At 44.7% G+C, this 19,993-nt stretch overlaps 1 protein-coding gene across 4 annotated transcripts in view; it reads left to right on the top strand.

The window, feature by feature from the left end:
• Positions 1-19,993, top strand: part of SMC1B (structural maintenance of chromosomes 1B) — an 80,003-nt gene that overhangs the window by 4,097 nt on the left and 55,913 nt on the right. For 3 of the 4 annotated variants that reach the window (XM_070053032.1, XM_070053033.1, XM_070053030.1), the window contains exons 2-4: positions 14,308-14,496; positions 15,908-16,020; positions 16,110-16,313. In XM_070053032.1, the coding sequence (XP_069909133.1) occupies positions 14,308-14,496; positions 15,908-16,020; positions 16,110-16,313 (506 nt within the window). Of the gene's footprint in view, positions 1-172; positions 427-14,307; positions 14,497-15,907; positions 16,021-16,109; positions 16,314-19,993 lie in introns of all 4 variants that reach the window. The other variant, XM_070053031.1, reaches the window with a different exon arrangement.

Raw genomic sequence — 19,993 nt, 5'->3', positions numbered from 1 at the left:
CGGACCCCGGGGCGGGGGAGCGCCCTCCGTCAGAGCAGGGCACCAGCGGCAGCCGCCGGCTCGCGGCAGCCCACGTGTCTACAGTGTCTGGAGGTCCATCAGCTCACCCCTTAGCCCTTACAGCACTGGTGGGTTTAAACAGCCCACGTGACTTAGGACACACTCCCCACAGTTGCTGGATCCACTACGCTTGTAAAAGCGATACCTGGGCAGGTGCATTAGGACAGATGTGACTGGCGTTCCAGAAGCAGAGCTTAGGACGTCTCCCCGCGCCAGAGACAGTCCCTGGGAGCAGGCGTCCCAAGGCTGGGGTCGGGGCCGCTCTCCCGCCTTCGCCTCCGGCTCTGCTCGCGGCCGTGATTCCTCTGCGCAACACCGGCCTCAGTCTAAGTTAGCGACACTCTACTCGAGGACCTGTCAGATTTGGTGGGTTTTATTTATTTATTTTGGTCTCAGAATTACTGGCGCTTTTAAATAGACATTAAGCTAATCATTTCTCACCATAATTTAGTTGGTCATTCTTTTTAAAATTGTGTTTTTATTGAAGAGATGGAGCTAGGAGGGAGATGAAGAGACAGAGCTCCTCCCCACTGGCTCACTTCCCAGATGCCCTCACAGCCGGGCTGGGTGGAAGCCAGGTCTCCATGTAGTTGGGAGACCCAGGTGCTTTAACCGTCACTGCTGCCCCCAGGGTGTGCATTAACAGGAAGTTGGAATCAGTATCGGTCAGGACTCGAACCCAGGCACCCTGACGGGGTGTGAGTATCCCAACCAGCAGTGTAATCTAGGACAAATGCCAGCTGTGGCCATTCTTTTTGTAATAATTTCTTCTTGTTACACCAACCAAAATTCAGCATCTTTCGATTTGTTTTTAGTTTGTTGTGGGTAGAGGAAAATTTTCAGTTTTAATATTTTCCATTTAGTTGGATTTAGCAAAATTGCATATATATGTGTGTGTATATGCAGGAGACAAAGATTAAGCCCTGTTCCTAGGGTATATAGAATGCAAAAAAAATAATAATAATAACACGCTAATTAAAATGAAAGGCCAGGGGCCGGCGCTGTGGCGCAGTAGGTTAATCCTCCGCCTGTGGTGCCGGCATCCTATATGGGCCTCTCCCCTTCCTCTCTCTCTCTGTCTCTTTGTAATTCTGCCTTTCAAATAAATAAATAGATCTTAAAAAAAATAGTCCAGAGTCAAGTGTTTCAAGGACTGAGAGCTGGAAAGTGACCCACCATGTCCCTCGGCACGTGCCCTCCCCTCACTGTTTAACAACACTGCCAGTGCTGCCTGTTCCCCACCAGGGCTTCCTTAGATGGACTCCTTTCTAGCATTCCGTAAACGTTTTTGTCACCCATCTCTCCCCCTTGAAGCTCTGCAAGTGCAGGGGATTTTTTTTTTTTTACCCAAGAACTTCATTATGAAATAGTCGCATAGGAAAGCTGAGACTTCTGTATTAAGCATCAGTGTGTTTGCTGCTAAACTCTACAATTAACGCTGTGCTGTACTCGATTTCCACGAGCAAGTCCCAAGATTGCTTTCTAAGCATTAATTATGCATGTGTTTATGCCAACTAAGATTATTCAGTGAGCGAGAAAGTGATGATTCAAAAGAGAAAGATGATAACCGTGCGGGAGCTGAGGAGACAGGAAGCAAAGCACAAGTGGGGCCTGCCTACGGTGTGCTGCTGCTGAAAATCCCCCGGAGTCTAACTTTTCTTCTCAGAAGGTTCAGTTCAGTACTCCTCACTCTGCAACAGGATTCCAACCTTAAACCCCCTTCCTGGACAGGCTCTACATTCTGCCCAGGGCTGTGCCACAAATAGTCTTTGACAAATCTGAGAACAAATATTCTTCATGCTTTGAGCCCAACTCAAATGCTGTCTCCTCTAGACAACCTTCCCGGATAGCTTCTCCCACTCGTGCCTCCTTGTGATTTATTTTCTTTGTTTAAAGTTTCACAAAGTGTTGTTTGGCTTTTCATTTTATTTTTTTAAGATTATTTATTTATTTGAGAGGTAGAGTTACAGACAGTGAGAGGTAGAGACAGAGAGAGAGGTCTTCCATCCGCTGGTTCACTCCCTAAATGGCCGCAACGGCCAGAGCTGTGCCAATCCAGAGCCAGGAGCTTCTTTCAGGTCTCCCATGTGGGTGCAGGGGCCCAAGGACTTGGGCCATCTTGTACTGCTTTCCCAGGCCACAGCAGAGAGCTGGATCAGAAGTGAAACAGCCAGGACTTGAACCGGCACCCGTATGGGATGCCAGCACTGCAGGCAGCGGCTTTACCCGCTACGCCACAGTGCCGGCCCCTGGACTCTAAGAGTTGTTCATTTCCTCTCCTCTACCTTTACCAAAAAAAATAAACCTGTTACTTCATAGGTCTTTACCAGGACAGTAGGGGGCGCTAATCACTCATTTAAAAAAAATGTAAATTTATTTATGAGATAGAGTTACGACAGAGGAAGACAGAAAGGTCTTCCATCTGCTGGTTCACTTTCCAAATGGCCACAACAGCTGGAGCTGGGCCAGTCCAAAGCCAGGAGCCAGGAGCTTCTTCCAGGTCTCCCATGTGGGTACAGGGACCCAAGGACTTGTGCCATCCTCCACTGCTTTCCCAGGCCATAGCAGAGAGCTGAATTGGAAAAGGAGCAGCTGGGACATGAACCTGTGTTCATATGGGATGCTGGCGCTGCAGGCGGAGACTTAGCCTGCAGCACAGGCCCCCATTTACTCAGTTTTACAGACCAGAAGCCCATGAGTAATATTTGATTCTTTTTATTTACATATTTATTTTAATTTTATTTGGAAGGCTTAGAGGTAGATCTTCCAAGTGCAGGTTCACTCCCCAAATGCACACAGCCAGCTACAGCCAAAGCCAGGAGCCTGGAGCTCCCGAGTGTCCAAGCACTTGAGCAATATCTGTCACCTCCCAGGTTGCACATGGGCAGGAATCTGGATGGTGGAGGAGCCAGGACTCATGAAGCAGGCACTTGGATATGGGGTGTGGTGTCTCAGTGGTGGCTTCACCCTGTGTTAAATGCCCATCCTTCCTCTTCTGTACGCCGTGTCACTCATCCAGTAGTCTGTATATTCTGTGGCTTTACCTCTGCATCCTGAGTCCAGTAGCATCTTGGCTTTCTCCATTACTGTAACATCGTCAGAACTGCTAGGACGCTGATTTCAACTACTGCTGTAACCTCCTAACTGATGTCTCTGCTTTCATTCTTGTCTCTCAATCTGTTCTTATAGCAGCCAGAACAAATGTTAAATGTAAATCTATAAATTTGAACACACCCTAGTTTAAAACTCTTCAGCGGCTTCCCCTTCACATAGAATAAAATGCTTATTTCTTACTGTGATCCACAACGCCCTTTATGACCTGGTCCCTGCATATTTTTGTGGTCCAATACCCTCTTATGCTACATTTACCATGCTTGTGCCATAATTGCTTTTTGTTTTATTTTTGCCTTCCTTACATAAACCAAATTCATTTTCATTTCAAAGTCAGCATTTACTAGTCCTTAAATTTAGAATACTTTTCTCCTGGGGTTTCATGACTGCCACCTTGATGGTTTTCTTCATCCTTTACAATTTCTATCACAGCCAGTCTGTTAGCAGTCATTCCAGTTCTGCCTCCTCAATAATTCTGTTTCTTCTCTGTATTCCCACTGTATTCACTTTATTTCAGACTCATCATTTCTTCCTGAATTAATGCAGGAACCTCTTAGCTGCATTCTCGACCTTCAGTCTTACCCTGAATACTTTAAATTTGTGTGCCAGGCTACTCCCAGTAAAGACTCATCTTTATTTATTCTTATAAGAAAGAGTTTTTTTTTTTTTATTTTCTTGATGGTAAAAGATACTTTACCAAATTTAAGATGACATGATTATCAGGTGATCTTTTCCCCTGTGTTTTCCTAATTCTCTATTACATCATCCATAATGGCTGAATTTTTTAAAATTTGTTATTACAAAAGCTTTATATATACATTATAAAAAGTTAGAAAATAATCAAGTAGGGGCCAGTGCCGTGGCTCACTTGGTTAATCCTCCGCCTGCAGCGCTGGCATCCCATAGGGGCTCCAGGTTCTAGTCCTGGTTGCTCCTCTTCCAGTCCAGCTCTCTGCTGTGGCCTGGAAAGGCAGTGGAGGATTGCCCAAGTGCTTGGGCCTTGCACCCCATGGAAGACCAGGAAGAGGCACCTGGCTCCTGGCTTCGGATCGGTGCAGCACCGTCCATGGCAGCCATTTGGGGAGTGAACCAACGGAAGGAAGACCATTCTTTCTGTCTCTCTCTCTCACTGTCTATAACTCTGTCAAATAATAAAAATCAAGTAAAAATATTCAGAATTCATAGTTACTTTAATATGTTGGGACATAGCTTTATAGAAGCTTTTCTGTATAAACTTAAAACATGAAATATAGTACATACTGTTTTCTAACTTACTGTTTGAGGGCAGTTATCTTCATCTTTTTTGGTAAACATTCACTTCATCTGATGCATAACTCAAATTCAGATTTCCTCAGCTGACAAAATGTTCTTTTAGCAAACCATGCGCCAACCCAGAGCCACATATTGTGTATTGTTACATCCATTCAGTCTCTGTACAGGGATGGGGAATCTTTTTCTACCAAAGGCTTTTTTGTATGTTTAACATTCATGGGCCGTACAAAATTATCAGCTGAAAAATTAGAAGGCTATAGATATATTGGATTTTGTGTCCCACATGCAGTCACCTTGGCAGGGCCAGACCAAATGATTTTGCTGGCCATACATGGACTGTGGGCCAGATATTCCCCATCCCAGATAGCACAATCCGTTTATCTGTAACATGTTGAGGGACTGGCACTGTGGCGTAGTGGGTAAGGCTGCCACCTGCAGTTCCAGCAGTCCATGTGGACGCCGGTTCAAGACCCAGCTGCTCCACTTCTGATCCAGCTCCCTGCTATGGCCTTGGAAAGCCGTAGAAGATGCCCAAGTCCTTGGGGCCCTGCACACGCATGGGAGACCTGGATGAAGCTCCTGGCTCCTGGCTTCGGATCAGCAAAGCACTGGCCGTTGCGGCCATTTGAGGACTGCACCAATGGATGGAAGATTCTTCCTCTCCCTTCCCTCTCTGTGTAACTCTGACTTTCAAATAAATAAATATATCTTATAAAAAATGTTGAAAAATGGGGAAAGTTTTCTTACAGAACATTTAGATTCATCTAGTTGCTTCCTATGGTGTCATTTAGTTTGTTCCTCTATCCCATATATTTTTGTGAATTGGAAGGTAGGAGGCATGGGCCATATAACTGACACTTGTGGTTGATAGGCTGAATATGCAGTGATGGTCTTATAAGATTAAAATGGAGCTGAAAATGTCCCACTGCCTTATGATGTGGTGCCTGTCAGGTAGTCATCCTACTTGTTAAAAAAACAAATGTACAACAGTATGCCGTGTTACCTTGGTAGTAGCCTTATCCATCTCATGCCTATCATACCTCTTGATTGCATCATTTTCTGCCATTCTTGATTTAATCGTGTGTTTGTGTGTGTGTGTGTGTGTGTGTGTGTGTGTTTTTGTTCATAGACCTAGGAGCAATAAGCCATGTCATATAGTTTACCAAATGTGTGGTAAACTACACTATTTTATTTATTTGGCAGATAGAATTAGATTGTGAGAGAGAAAGAGAAAGGTCTTCTTTTCGTTGGTTCACTCCCCAAATGGCCACCATGGCCAGTGCTGTGCCCATCCGAAGCCAGGAGCCAGGTGCCTCTTCCTGGTCTCCCATGCAGGTGCAGGGGCCCAAGCGCTAGGGCCATCCTCCACTGCCTTCCTGGGCCACAGCAGAGAGCTGGACTGGAAGAGGAGCAGCCAGGACTAGAACCCAGCGCCCATATGGAATGCCAGCACCGCAGGCGGAGGATTAGCTAAGTGAGCCATGGCACCAGCCCTGTGGTAAACTACACTATATAGTTTTGTGTCAAGTATAGTCTGTGATGTTCACACAGTGACAAAACTGCCTAATGACACAATTTTCAAAACATCCCTGTTAAGTGACACATTATTATTTAGAGTTGATAGATTATACATTTCTGGCTATACTCCATTATAGCTGATACTGTTGCACTAATCACATCCTGCCTGGTTGTTTTATAGTTAGTTATGCTAAGGTTTAACTCTGGATGAGGGTGGTGATAGTTATCTTTTCATTGGATCTAGTCATCTTGATCCAAAGTCCCTTGCTATGGCTGTTACCGATTTAATATTAAATTCACTTATTTCTGATTTATTTCATTTACAGGATTTTAAATTATAGGATTTAAAAAAATTGTTGTTGTTGTTGTTGTTGTTGTTTTTTGACAGAGTGGACAGTGAGAGAGAGAGACAGAGAGAAAAGTCTTCCTTTGCCATTGGTTCACCCTCCAATGGCTGCTGCGGCAGGCACACTGTGGCCGGCGCACCGCGCTGATCTGATGGCAGGAGCCAGGTACTTCTCCTGGTCTCCCATGGGGTGCAGGGCCCAAGTACTTGGGCCATCCTCCACTGCACTCCCTGGCCACAGCAGAGAGCTGGCATTTTAAAGAATAAACATGGCCGGCGCCACGGCTCACTAGGCTAATCCTCTGTCTGCGGTGCCGGCACCCCGGGTTCTAGTCCTGGTCGGGGTGCCAGATTCTGTCCCGGTTGCTCCTCTTCCAGTCTAGCTCTCTGCTGTGGCCCAGGAAGTACAGTGGAGGATGGCCCAGGTCCTTGGGCCCTGCACCCCATGGGAGACCAGGAGGAAGCACCTGGCTCCTGGCTTTGGATCGGCGCAGTGCGCAGGCCATAGCAGCCACTTGGGGTGTAAACCAACAGAAAAGGAAGACCTTTCTCTCTGTCTCTCTCTTTCTCTCTCTCTCTCCACTCTTCCTGTCAAAAAAAAAAAAAAAGAATAAGCAATGGATACACACAATTTAAAGGTCAAAACCATAGAAAGTTAAACAGAAATCTTGCTTCTACACCTATGTCAGTCAGTGTCCTGACAGGAAACAGGTAGCAGGTGCTCTCAAATTAGGACAATCTGAGGCAGATTTATTTACAAGGGGGCTAGTTCCAAAGGTGGGAGAGGGCTGAAGAGGGGTTACAAGGATTGGAAGAATGAGCTGTGGGCTGTCTCTAGCCCTCCCGCTCCTCCCCGCACTGCCCACAGAAGGCTCCCAGAAGGAACTTTGAAAGTTTAGTGAGCACCTTTGACAGGGTACAGCCTGACAGGGTTCCCTCACGGGGAGGAAAGTTTGGGAACAAAGACCCAGAGCTGGTTTTCCCTTCTTCATCCTCCTGCAGTGTTCCGCATCCAGCAAATCCAACTGGAGCTCTGTTATCTTGATAGAGATATTGTAAGTATCAAGATTTACTTACTTGAAAGGAAGAATGACAGAAATGGAGAGGCAGGGAGAGAGATTGGACCTTCCATCCACTGATTCATTCCCCAAATGACCGCAATTGCTGTCTGGACCAAGCTGAAGCCAGGAGCCAGGAACTCCACCTGGGTCTCCCATGTCCGAGCAGGAACTGAAGCCATTATCTTCTGCTCCCTAGGACATTTCAGAGGGAGCTATAGCTGAGACTCAGAACCACACTCCAGTATGGGATGTAGGTGTCCCAAGTGGCCACTTAGCCCACTGTGCCACAACACTGCCACAAAATTTTTTAAAACCATCTAATGAGTGGTATCGTTGTGTATTTGACGTGTGCACATGTGTCAGTGACCTAGATTCCTAAAGGTGGAATTTCGGATTCGGAATGTAACCAGTGTGTAATTTTGTTAACTACTGCCAGTTTTTCCTCCATAGTAGTTGCATCATTTTATATTCCCACCAGAATGTACAGAAGGACCTGTCTCTTTTCTGCTTCACCAAAAGAATGTTTTCAAATTCAGGATTTTTGCTAGTTTGGTGAGAAGTGGTAATACAGTATTTTTTTTTTTAATTTTTTGACAGGCAGAGTGGACAGTGAGACAGAGAGACAGAGAGAAAGGTCCTCCCTTGCCGTTGGTTCACCCTCCAATGGCCGCCGCGGCTGGTGTGCTGCGGCCGGCGCACCGCGCTGATCCGATGGCAGGAGCCAGGAGCCAGGTGCTTTTCCTGGTCTCCCATGGGGTGCAGGGCCCAAGCACCTGGGCCATCCTCCACCGCACTCCCTGGCCACAGCAGAGAGCTGGCCTGGAAGAGGGGCAACCGGGACAGAATCCGGCGCCCCAACCGGGACTAGAACCCGGTGTGCCGGCGCCGCTAGGCGGAGGATTAGCCTAGTGAGCCGCGGCGCCGGCCAATACAGTATTTTTTAAAAAGATCTTATTTATTGGGGCCGGCACTGTGACGCAGCAAGTTAACGCTCTGGCCTGAAGCGCTAGCATCCCATATGGTCGCCAGTTCGAGACCCGACTGCTCCACTTCCGATCCAGCTCTCTGCTGTGGCCTGGAAAAGCAGTAGAAGATGGCCCAAGTCCTTGGGCCCCTGCACCCACGTAGGAGACCCGCAAGAAGCTCCTGGCTTCGGATTGGTGCAGCCTCAGCCATTGAGGCCAATTGGGGCGTGAACCATCGGATGGAAGATCTCTCTCTCTCTCTCTCTCTGCCTCTCTCTCTGTGTAACTCTTTCAAATAAATATTTATTTGCCTAATATTTATTATAAATAAACTTATAAATTTCTATTTATAAATATAAATATTTATTTATTTCTTTGCCCAATATTTATTTATTTATTTGAAAGAGTTACACAGAGAGAGGAGAGGCAGAGAGAGAGATCGATCTTCCATCCACTGGTTCACTCCCCTGTTGGCTGCAATGGCTGGAGCTGTGCTGATCCGAAGCCAGGAGCCTGGAGCTTCTTCAAATCTCCCACATGGGTTCAGGGGCCAAGGACTTGAGCCATCTTCTACTGCTTTCCCAGGCCATAATAGAGAGCTGGATTGAAAGTGGAGCAGCTAGGAGATGAACTGGCGCCCATATTGGATGCCACCACTACAGGCAGTGGCTTTACCCACTACACCACAGCACCAGCCTTGGTAATATAGTATTAATTTGCATTTCTCTTATTATGAATGTTTTAACATTTTTCCATGTTTTGAAGGACCTTTTTATGTTCTTGTCTGAATTGCCTTTACTGTGTCTTTTGCTCATTTTTCACTTGGGTTATTATCTCAGAAACCTAAATCTTTATAAAACATATTTGAAAAAGTTAATCCTAAAGTCCAGTGGTGGCTTCACAGCTTCACATAGTCGTCAGCATGAAGGTCTCTCCTCTGATGTAGGATGTTGTGATCCTGGCCATACTTCCCCGCTGTCCCCACCCTTCCATGCTCTGCTTTACCGATGTCCACCTCCTTGCCTTCCCAGGAGTGGTACCGTGTTCTCTCCATCCTTTGTAGAAGACCAAGCTGTTCTCTTTTCCCCTGCTGCAGACTTCTAGTAACGTTTAAAACCTAGATCAGAGTTACTGGAGCCTCCGGTCCCGAGCGCCTGCACCTGCTTCTGCAGTGCCTTGTTCATTTTATCTCGGGGCTGAACTGTAGTGTGTTGCAGTTTCCTGCTTTTGGTAGAAATAGCATAGGCTTGGGAATCAGACATCATTTAGAATCTCAGTTGTTTGAAATACCCATCTCATAGGATTTTTTGCAATATGAGGTTCATCAAAACTTGATCACAACCCCCACTGTGGTCACCACTCTAAATCAAAGAGTCAGAAGGAAATTATAACTAATTTAGTTTAAAGATCTAACTAGCTTTTATTTGTGATCCTAAGATGAGCTTACATCTCATTCTCATTCTCTTGAATGATCTGGACATTACAGGATGGTTGGTTTTGTTTAGGTGGGAACAAGTAAAAACAGTGGGAAAGCAGATCGGTTAACATCACTTCACTGCAGGTCATTTTTCTTGTAAGAGTTAAAGTAACTTCTTCATTGTGCTGACTCAGGTAGACTGGGCCTTTTCTGATTGATTGCTGTGAATCTCGTTTGCAGGAAAAACTGGTCTCTTAGGAAATGTACCTGCTTCCTAAAAGTTTGATTATCTGGCACTTAGCATGCGTGACTCCACGCCTGACGGGTGATTATTCAGAAAATGTAGAGTCAGTGAATTCGGGAGGATCAGAAGTCAGAGGTCGAAGAGTTCAGCAAGGAAGGATGACTTACGCAGCAGACAGACGGTGAAGGAGGAGAGTGGGAGGAGTGGAGGCGGAATCCAAAGGGCCTTGGAGGGTGATGGCTCCAGGGGTTGGGCCCTGCTATCCCTGTGGAGAGCTGGATGGTGGTCCCAGCTGTTGACTTTGGGCTGGCCCAGCCCCAGCTGTAGCGGGCATTTGGGGAGAGAACAAGTAGATAAGATTCATATTCATTCTCTCTCTCTCTCTCTTCTCTCTGCCTTCTAAGTACAGTAAAGAAGCAAAAATGAGTTTTTTAAAAAAGGGACTCTGAGGGCTAGCATTGTGCTTTGTGACAGTACCCCATATGGGTTCCAGTTTGTGTTCCAGCAGCTCTACTTCTGATCTAACTCCCTGCTAATGGCCTGGGAAAAGCAGTGGAAGATAGCCCAAGTGTTTGGGCCCCTGATACCCACATGGGAGACCTGGATAAAGCTCCTGGCTTTGGCCTGGCCCAACCCTGGACCCTGTGGCCATCTGAAGAGTGAACCAACAAATGGAAGTGCCTTCCCGTCCTCTCTCTTCCCCTCCCCATCTCTCCCCCTCCCCGTCTCTTCCCCTCCCCGTCTCTTCCCCTCCCCCTCCCTTCCCTCCCTCCCACTCTCTGTAACTCTTTCAAATAAATAAATCTTTTAAAAAATAAAAAGGGACTTAGAAAATGATAATGGGGGCCGGCGCTGTGGTGTAGTGGGTTAGGCCGTTGTCTGCAGTGCCAGCATACCATGTGGGCGCCGAGTCGAGATCTGGCTGCTCCACTTCCAGTCCAGCTCTCTGCTATGATCTGGGAAAGCAGTAGAAAATGGCCCAAGTGCTTGGGCCCCTGCACCCGTGTGGGAGACCTGGATGAAGCTCCTGGCTCCTGGCTCCTGGCTCCTGGCTCTTCGGATCAGCACAGATCCGGCCATTGTGGCGAAATGGGAAGTGAACCAGTGGATGGAAGGTCTCTCTCCCTCTCTGCCTCTCTATCTCTCTCTCTGCCTCTCCTTCTCTCTCTGTATAACTCTGATGTTCAAGTAAATAAATAAAATCTTTAAAAAATGATAATGATATTTTTATAGTTTTGGCTAGTTGGTTCATCTTTTTCAAGTGATAATATCCTAATAGAGAACTTCCAGAATCATTTTCCTGATGTTGGCTTAAAATTATTTACAGCAGAGGTCCTCAAAATGGCTGTTAGAAAATTTGACTTTGGGGGCTGGCGCTGTGGGGTAACAGGTAAGGCCACCGCCTGTGGTGCTGGCATCCCACATAGGCGCCGGTTCATGTCTTGGCTGCTCCACTTCCGATCTAGCTCTCTGCTATTGCCTGGGAGGGCTGTGGAAGATGGTGCAAGTCCTTGGGCCCCTGTACCCAGTGAGAGACCTGGAAGAAGCTCCTGGATTCGGATAAGCGCAGGCACCAGCTGTTGTAGCCAACTGGGGAATGAACCAGCGGATGGAGGACCTCTCTCTGGAGGCCTCTCCTTCTCTCTCTGTAAATCTGACTTTCAAGTAAAATAAATAAATAAAAAAGAGAAAACTTGACGTTGTTTATTCTTGCTTTCATTCATTCATTTTTTTCAATAGATGTTTATTAAGCTCATACTAACTGGCAGGCAGGCAAGGTAGTTAATATTTCCTGACCATCTTATCCGACTTTGCCTCTCCTACTTACCTTCTTTCTTTTTTTTTTTTAAGCTTTATTTTATTTATTTGAAAGAATTACACAGAGACGTAGATACAGAGAGAGAGGTCTTCCATCTGCTGATTCACTCCCTAAATGGCCACAACGGCTGGAGCTGAGCTAATCCAAAGCCAGGAGCCAGGAGTTTCCTCCAGGTCTCCCACCTGGGTGCAGGGGCCCAAGGACTTGGGCCATCTTCTACTGCTTTCCAGATCATAGCAGAGAGCTGGATCAGAAGTGGAGCAGCCGGAACTAGAACCAACACCCATATGGGATGTTGGCACTGCAGGCCAGGGCTTTAACCTGCTACACCACAGCACCGGGTTACCCCTACTTACCTTATTTCATTTCTAGTTTGTCTCCTCATGATACTTATTACAATGTGCTATTGTTTGATTATGTTTTTAAAGATTTGTTTATTTGAAACACAGAGTTGGAGATCTCCATCTCCTGGTGCTTCCATTCTTCATTCTCCAAATGGCTGCAAAATCTAGGGCTGGACCTGATTCAGGCTGAAGCCAGGAGCCAGGAGCTTTTTCCAGGTCTCCCATGTGGGTGCAGGGGCCCAAGGATTTGGGCCATCTTCCACTGCTTTCCCAGGCCATAGCAGAGAGCTAGATTAGAAGAGGAGGAGCTGGGACTAGAACTGGCACCCACATGGGATGCCGGTGCAGCAGGTGGAGGATTAACCTACTGCACCACGGCGTCGGCCCCAATTTTTGGCAGACTTTAAATAAAGATATATTGCTCAAATAGAATTTCTGTTTATTACTCTCAGACTTAATAATTTTATTCTATGTGTACTGCCTTATAGTAGCTTTCAGTATACAGAAGAGCAATTAGTCCAGAAATGCCACATTTCTTACCTATCAGTTCTTACCTATCAGTTAAATAAATAAGACTCAGCTAAATAAATTTGCAGCATTTTACCATGTTTTGTTTTTAGGAAGATCCTAAACCTCCAGAACCAAGCCATATTCCTATTGACTGACAATATTCTTTCTTTGTTATTTCCCCTTTTCTGGCACTGAAAAGTAAAATAGTTTTTGGGTATGGCAGAAGGAATATGGAAAAAGGAAAAACATTAAGTAGGAATAGTAGTATCTGTATTGATCCACACCTTGGAAACTGTCTTGGAGCAAAGTGCTGGTTCCTGATTGGATGACAGATTTGGAGTTGGGGATCCCCAAGATTATACCAGGTTTGATGATGCTAGGAGGACTCAGCAAGGTAAAACATGCATGGGGTGAAGTGTGAGGTGGCAGTCCACAGAAGTTCTAGGAGTTCTCTCACACATTGGAGTACATACACGCAGTTCTTCCAGCAGCCAGCTCACAATGTGAAATATGACCTTCCAGGGAACCTCACTGATGACTTTGTGTCCAGGGGTGTTTTGTTTTGTTTTGTTTTGTTTTGTTTTGTTGTTGTTGTGTGTGTGTGTGTGTTTTGTTTTTTTTGTTTGTTTGTTTGTTTTTTTGAGATGATCACATAGGCACCCCTGCCTAACTCAACCTTAAATCTCAGGCTGCTTTTCCTAGCAATGCTCAGCATGAATCACATTGTTTGCATAATAGTTTAGGCACAGTGAACCATTCCTTTAATATATATTTATTTTCATCCACTTAAACTGCAGAGTGAGAAATTGATTTTCCATCCACTGGTTCATCCCCCAAATGCCTGCAACAGCAGAGCTGGGCCAAGCTAAAACCAGGACCCAGAACTCCCATCTAGTCTCCATGTGGGTGGCAGCCACCCAAGTAGTTGAGCCATCATCTGCCTCCCAGGGTATGCATTTGTGGGAAGTTGGATGGGAAATGAAGGATCCAGGACTCTAACAGACACTCCAGTATGGGATGTGGGCATTGCCAGTGGAAGCTTAACCTACTGTGTCGCAGTATTCACCCCAATGAGGCATTCCTATCAGGGAATGGTAGAAAACCTCTGAAAATTCAAATCCAAAGTAGATACCAGCCAACCTGGTAAGCTGAACTTTTTCAAAGGATTTACGCCTGCAATATAACTTCTGTAGCACCATCTCATTCTAATCTTGAATTTCTCAGTCTTATTTTAGTCTCTAGGAAGATCCTGGACTTAGTTAGCCATCTTCTAAATGTGAGAGGAGTTGGTGCTGCACTAATGCTTTAGATGACAGTTTTCCTATTTATAAAATGGGGGTAACAAATTCAGAGTAAACGATTTGCCATGGGTAATGCCCTCAGGAGAGAGATGCAGTTTAGATCCATGTATTTATATCCTTATATTTAGACCTCTTAATGCTATGCACAGCTGCCAAGAACAAATAAGTGATTTATCTAAAAGTTTTCAGTCACTTGATTTTAAACATTGACAAGATGGAGTGGGTTATTTAAATGTGTACTGGCTGTGTTTTGCTTCCATTGTCAGCCTGGTTTCTGGGGCTCTGGGAAGGCCTTTTGGCATTAAGAATGAATAACTTCTTTTACTCTCTTTTTTTTAGGGAAGTCTAATATAATGGATGCACTTAGTTTTGTAATGGGAGAGAAGACAGCTAATTTAAGAGTGAAAAACATTCAGGAACTCATTCATGGAGCACATATTGGAAAACCTGTTTCTTCTACTGCAAGTGTAAAAATTGTGTATGTGGAGGACAGTGGAGAAGAGAAGACATTCGCAAGGAGTATTCGAGGTTTGTTTATTTATTTACTTATTTATTTGTAGACTTTATGCTATGAGTTATTTGATTTTTTCAAGCCCTAAGTTAGGTTGTCTGTTTTTTCTTTGAAGTGTATAATTTATTATTCCACTGGTTCTTTTTTTCTCTTGGATAGCAAATCTCATAAGCAAGTAGTAGAACCTGTTTGATCCTCCAATATTCTTCCTTAAGTAATCATTTTATGTTTAAACTTAACCCTGCTGTCAATTTTGTATCTGGCCATTTGGTTAAGATCAAGGAAGGAGCCTACCTCAAATACAGAAAAGTCATAAAAATTCTTCCTGAGCGTCTGTATGTTTTTTTCTGCTTTCTTAGCGATGATTTGCGTATTTTGACTTGTATATAGACAGTTATCTCTACCTTTAAGTTGCTTTAAAAAAGCAACTTGAGTGAAATGTTTTAATTTGTATTATGTGACTTACTCAAGAATTTTTGGTTTCCTGAATAAGATTGAAAGTTATTTATATATTTTTGTTTATATATATTTTGTTTGTCCTATGCTATAATTTTTAGAGTCTCTGTGAATAGGCGTTTTGGGGTTTTTTTGTTACTGTTTTCATTCTGGTCTAAAACATTTCTAATGTATAAATACTGTCTTATCGATTGCCCCCAAATTCAAGCATAGATAATTTAGAAATACTTACTAGGTACTTGTACCTTATTGTGTAATTTAAATATTTTACCATTTTATCACTGATATATTCGTTGACTAGTTTTTCCACTTTTTTGGATTTTTAACTCAAAAGGGTCCATCTCGGCAAGAATTTCCTTGCCTGTCCTATTAAAAATTACAGTATATTTTTCCAGTCCAGCTCTCTGCTGTGGCCCGGGAAGGCAGTGGAGGATGGCCCAGGTGCTTGGGCCCTGCGCCCACATGGGAGACCAGGAGAAGAACCTGGCTCCTGGCTTCGGATCAATGCGGTGCACCAGCCGCAGTGCGCCGGCTGCAGCGGCCATTGTGGAGTGAACCAACGGAAAAAAGAAAGACCTTTCTCTCTGTCTCTCTCTCTCACTGTCCACTCTGCCTGTCAAAAAAAAAAATATTACAGTATGTTTTTCTCTTACAAAGACATTTACATTCCTCCTTCCCAGTCCTTTTTTACTCCTTAATAGTTAACCACTTTCTCACCCCGATTTATTTTACTTGCATATCAATTTTGAGTCTCTCTGACTAGGATATATGTTCCTTGAGATCAGAGACTTTTCTATTTGGTTCACTGCTATGGAACAGTCCTTGGCACACCATAGATACTCAATATTTGATTGATTATATTTATTAACATGTTTATTATTGTATAACTGGCCATTTCTATAGGAAAAATAATTTTGTTACTAGAGATACATCTGACACATGTTTCCTGTAACAGTCTTTGTTCTATTTTAGGGACATGTTCAGAATTCCGTTTTAATGATGATCCTGTGAGTCGTTCTGCCTATACAGCAGAGTTGGAAAGGATAGGCATCATAGTCAAAGCACGGAACTGTCTTGTTTTTCAGGTAAGTAGCTGTTGTAGTTTAATTGATTCATGGTTTTCCAAATACATGACTACATTTTACCTGTTGATATGCTTTATTGTTTTCCAAAGGGAACTGTAGAGTGTATTTCAATGAAAAAGCCCAAAGAAAGAACACAGTTTTTTGAGGAAATCAGCACGTCAGGAGAGCTTATAAGAGAATATGAGGAAAAGAAAAGAAAGTTACAAAAAGCTGAAGAGGATGCACAGTTTAATTTTAATAAGAAAAAAAATGTAGCTGCAGAGCGCAAACATGCAAAACTAGAGAAAGAAGAGGTAAGGTGTCCTGAGGACGATAACCCATTAACAACTTCCTGTTAGAATCGGTAGCTGGAGGCTTCTATTAGTCACATAAGACAAATAAGCCATGCTGTTCATTAAAGGTAAATTTTTCATGTATCTCCAACCATTTGTATTCTCAAATACGCAAAATGTGCTTAACTACAAAAATGTCTGGTTTTCCCTACCGAAAACAAGTTTTGAAGGGTCTGTGTCTTATCTGCCAGAGGGGCTCAGACATTTAGATCTTGATTCCCCCTGCCCTCTTAAAAATTACTGAGGACCTGGGAGCCGGCGCTGTGGTGCAGTGGGTTAAGGGCCCCAGCCTGTAGCACCCGCATCCCATATGGGGGCCAATTCCAGCCCCGGCTGCTCTACTTCCAATCCAGCTCTCTGCTATGGCCTGGGAAAGCAGTAGAAGATGGCGCAAGTTCTTGGGCCCCTGTACCCACGTGGGAGACCTGGAGGAAGCTCCTGGCTCTGGATTGGTTCAGCTCCAGCGGTTACAGCCATTTGGGGGAGTGAACCAGTGGATGGAAGCTCTCTCTGTCTACTTTCTCTGTAACTCTTTCAAATAAATAAAATAAATCTTTCAAGAAAATTATTGAGGAACTAAAAAATGTTTTGCTCATATGGGTTATGTCTATCAATATTACATTTGCAATTAAAACTTAAATTCAAAAATATATTTTAATGATCCATGTAAAAACAGCCATTAAACTCATCACATATTAACATAAATAACATTTTTATGAAAAATAGCTACATTTTCCAAGAATGGGCATTTAAGCCTAGCTTTTTTTGGGGGGCGGGTATGTGAAAGACAGAGTTACAGAGAGAGGTAGAGACAGAGAGAGAGGCCTTCTACCTGCTGGTTCACTCCCCAGATGGCCACAATGGCCGGAGCTGCACTGATCCAAAGCCAGGAGCCAGGAGTTTCTTCTGGGTCTCCCATGTGGGTGCAGGGGCCCAAGGACTTGGGCCATCTTCCACTGCTTTCCCAGGCCATAACAGAGAGCTGGATGGGAAGAGGAGCAGCTGGGGCTAGAACCAGCACCCATCTGGGATGCCAGCGCTTCAAGCCAGGGCTTTAACCCTCTGTGCCACAGTGCTGGCCCCAAGCCTAGCTTTTAAGATGCCCGCATTCCAATCAGAATGCCTGGGTCCAGTTCCAGGCTCAGATTCCAGCTTCCTGCCAGTGCAGATCCTGGGAGACTGTGGAAATTACTCACGTAGTTGAGTTCTCATCATCCATTTTGGAGACCTGTTTGCACCCCCAGATCCTGTGTCTGTCCCCAGCCATTGTAAGCATTTGAGGGGTCAACTAGTGGATGGGAGCTCTCTGAACTCACAAATTTTTAAAAAAGAAAAATAACTGGGGCTGGTGATGTGGCATAGTGGGTTAAGCTGCTGCCTGTGGTGTCTTGACTCCTCTACTTCCAATCCAGTTCCCTCCTGGTGCTTCTGGGAAAACAGAAGAGGATGGCCTAAGTCCTTGAGCCCCTTTATCCACTCAGGAGACCCAGAGGAAGCTCCTGGCTCCTAGCTCTGGTCTGGCCCAGTGCTGACTGTTGCAGCCATTTGGGGAGTGAACCAGCAGATGGAAGACCTATCTCGTGCTCTCTCTCTTTCTCTCTCTCTCTGCCTTTCAAAATTAATAATAATGGGCTGGCGCCGCGGCTCACTAGGCTAATCCTCCACCTGTGGCGCCAGCACATCGGGTTCTAGTCCAGGTTGGGGCGCTGGGTTCTGTCCCGGTTGCTCCTCTTCCAGTCCAGCTCTCTGCTGTGGCCCAGGAGTGCAGTGGAGTATGGCCCAGGTCCTTGGGCCCTGCACCCGCATGGGAGACCAGGGGAAAGACCCTGGCTCCTGGCTTCAGATCGGGCCGTAGAGGCCATTTGGGGGGTGAACCAACGGAAAAAAGAAAGACCTTTCTTTCTGTCTCTCTCTCTCTCTCACTGTCTAACTCTGCCTGTCAAAAAAAAAAGTAATAATAATGAAAATAAGTCTTAAGAAAAAAGAAAAATAACTGTATTTTCCAAAACAAATTAGTTAGAAGAGTGGCATTGTTTTGCATTTTTATAATCTTAATGTCTGGCTTAACAGTGACAGCCGGACTCTGGTAAATACTTCTGCACTGAAGCATACTGATGCTGAGGCCTCGCAGCTTTACCACCACTGGCTTTCACACCATCAGTGCAAATGTCAACACACTGAAGAGAGCAACAGACCTCAGTATTGTGAAAAATAGCTTTGCCCATGGGAACTCCCTGCAGAGGTCTTGGGGACTCCTAGGAGGCCAAGGCGTACTCTGTGAACGCCCTTCTTTGGCCCTAGCAGATGTCTTGTCTGTGGTTGGTAGTTGTTGGCTTTTAGAGCAATCCTTTTCAAATACAGATCAAAGCCTCTTTCCCTTGTGTGAAACTTTGATGCTGGTGCTTCCATTGCCCTGGTGATCTGGCCCGTTAACGGCTCTGACTTTTAGCTTCCTCTTCTCCACTACAACCTTTGTTGTTCATTGAACACACTAAGTTCTCTCCTCTGTCCTGGGGCTTTCGCAGTTTCCTCGGCCTAGAAAGCTACGCCTGATTTTTGTATGGCTGGTGCTCTTTTACTCAAAGTGGTTTTTTTGTCCAAGCCATTTCCTTAGGCCTTTGCTGTCCATACCCCCATTCTAAATTAGCTCCATCATGTACTATCATATTACCATGTACTGTCATTATTCTATTTTTTAACATATTGCTGTATGAAATTATATTATTTGTTTGCTTGTTTATTCTAACTGCCTTCTCCTCTGCCTGATTAGTGTAACTGAGATTCAAACTATAATAGCAGGAACTATCTTCCTTGTTCACCTTATTGCCAGCACATAGTAAACAATAAATATTTGAAGCAATAAATAAAGAGAATATCTCCCTTATTAGTGATGTTTCTGTGTTTCTTCATCGTTTTGAATATGTATATATATCCTTGGTGTTGTTAGTGGGAAGGAATGGCTGCAGCCTAAGTCAGGATCTAATAGTCACAATGTTTTGAAATAGTTCATTGAATTTCGGGACTTAAGGGACCTGTGTCCCTGGCTAAGCCGCTGCTTGCAACACTGATGTATCAGAAAGCCAGTTCAAGTCCTGGCTGCTCCACTTCCAATCCAATTCCCTGCTAAGGTGTCCAGGAAAGCAATGGAAGATGGCTCACATACATGGGCCTATGCCACCCATGGGAGACCCAGGTGGAACTCCAGCCTCCTGCCTTCATCCTGGCCTGACCCTGGCCATTATGGCCATTTAGGGAATGAACCAGAGGATGGAAGAATTTTAGGACTTCAAGTGTTACATGGACAGTTTCTGAACAGTCAGACTTCCTGACCATTTCTATAACATCCTTGGACATGGTTGTTTGCCTGTTACTTGGGACTACGTTGTTGTTGATCAGGAGCACTCCTCTTGAGGCAGCTCGTTCTATTATGTCTTTATTAATAATACAGGTATTGAGGAAATTCTTCCTACGAGCTGTTCTACTGGTAGAAAGGTAAATTCCTTTAGCGGGAATTTTACCTGGCACCACTACATGTAAAATTGCTGAGGGCATTATAAATCACATAGTGCTCTTCCTTCAGTTTGCAAACACGAAACCTGATGTCAGAAATATTAACGGGCTGGTCAGACTCAGAGGTCAAG

Source organism: Oryctolagus cuniculus, chromosome 11 (genome assembly GCF_964237555.1).
Source record: "Oryctolagus cuniculus chromosome 11, mOryCun1.1, whole genome shotgun sequence".
Lineage (NCBI taxonomy): Eukaryota > Metazoa > Chordata > Mammalia > Lagomorpha > Leporidae > Oryctolagus > Oryctolagus cuniculus.
Note: the sequence above shows the minus strand (reverse complement) of the source record. Positions and strands in the feature narration are given on the sequence as shown.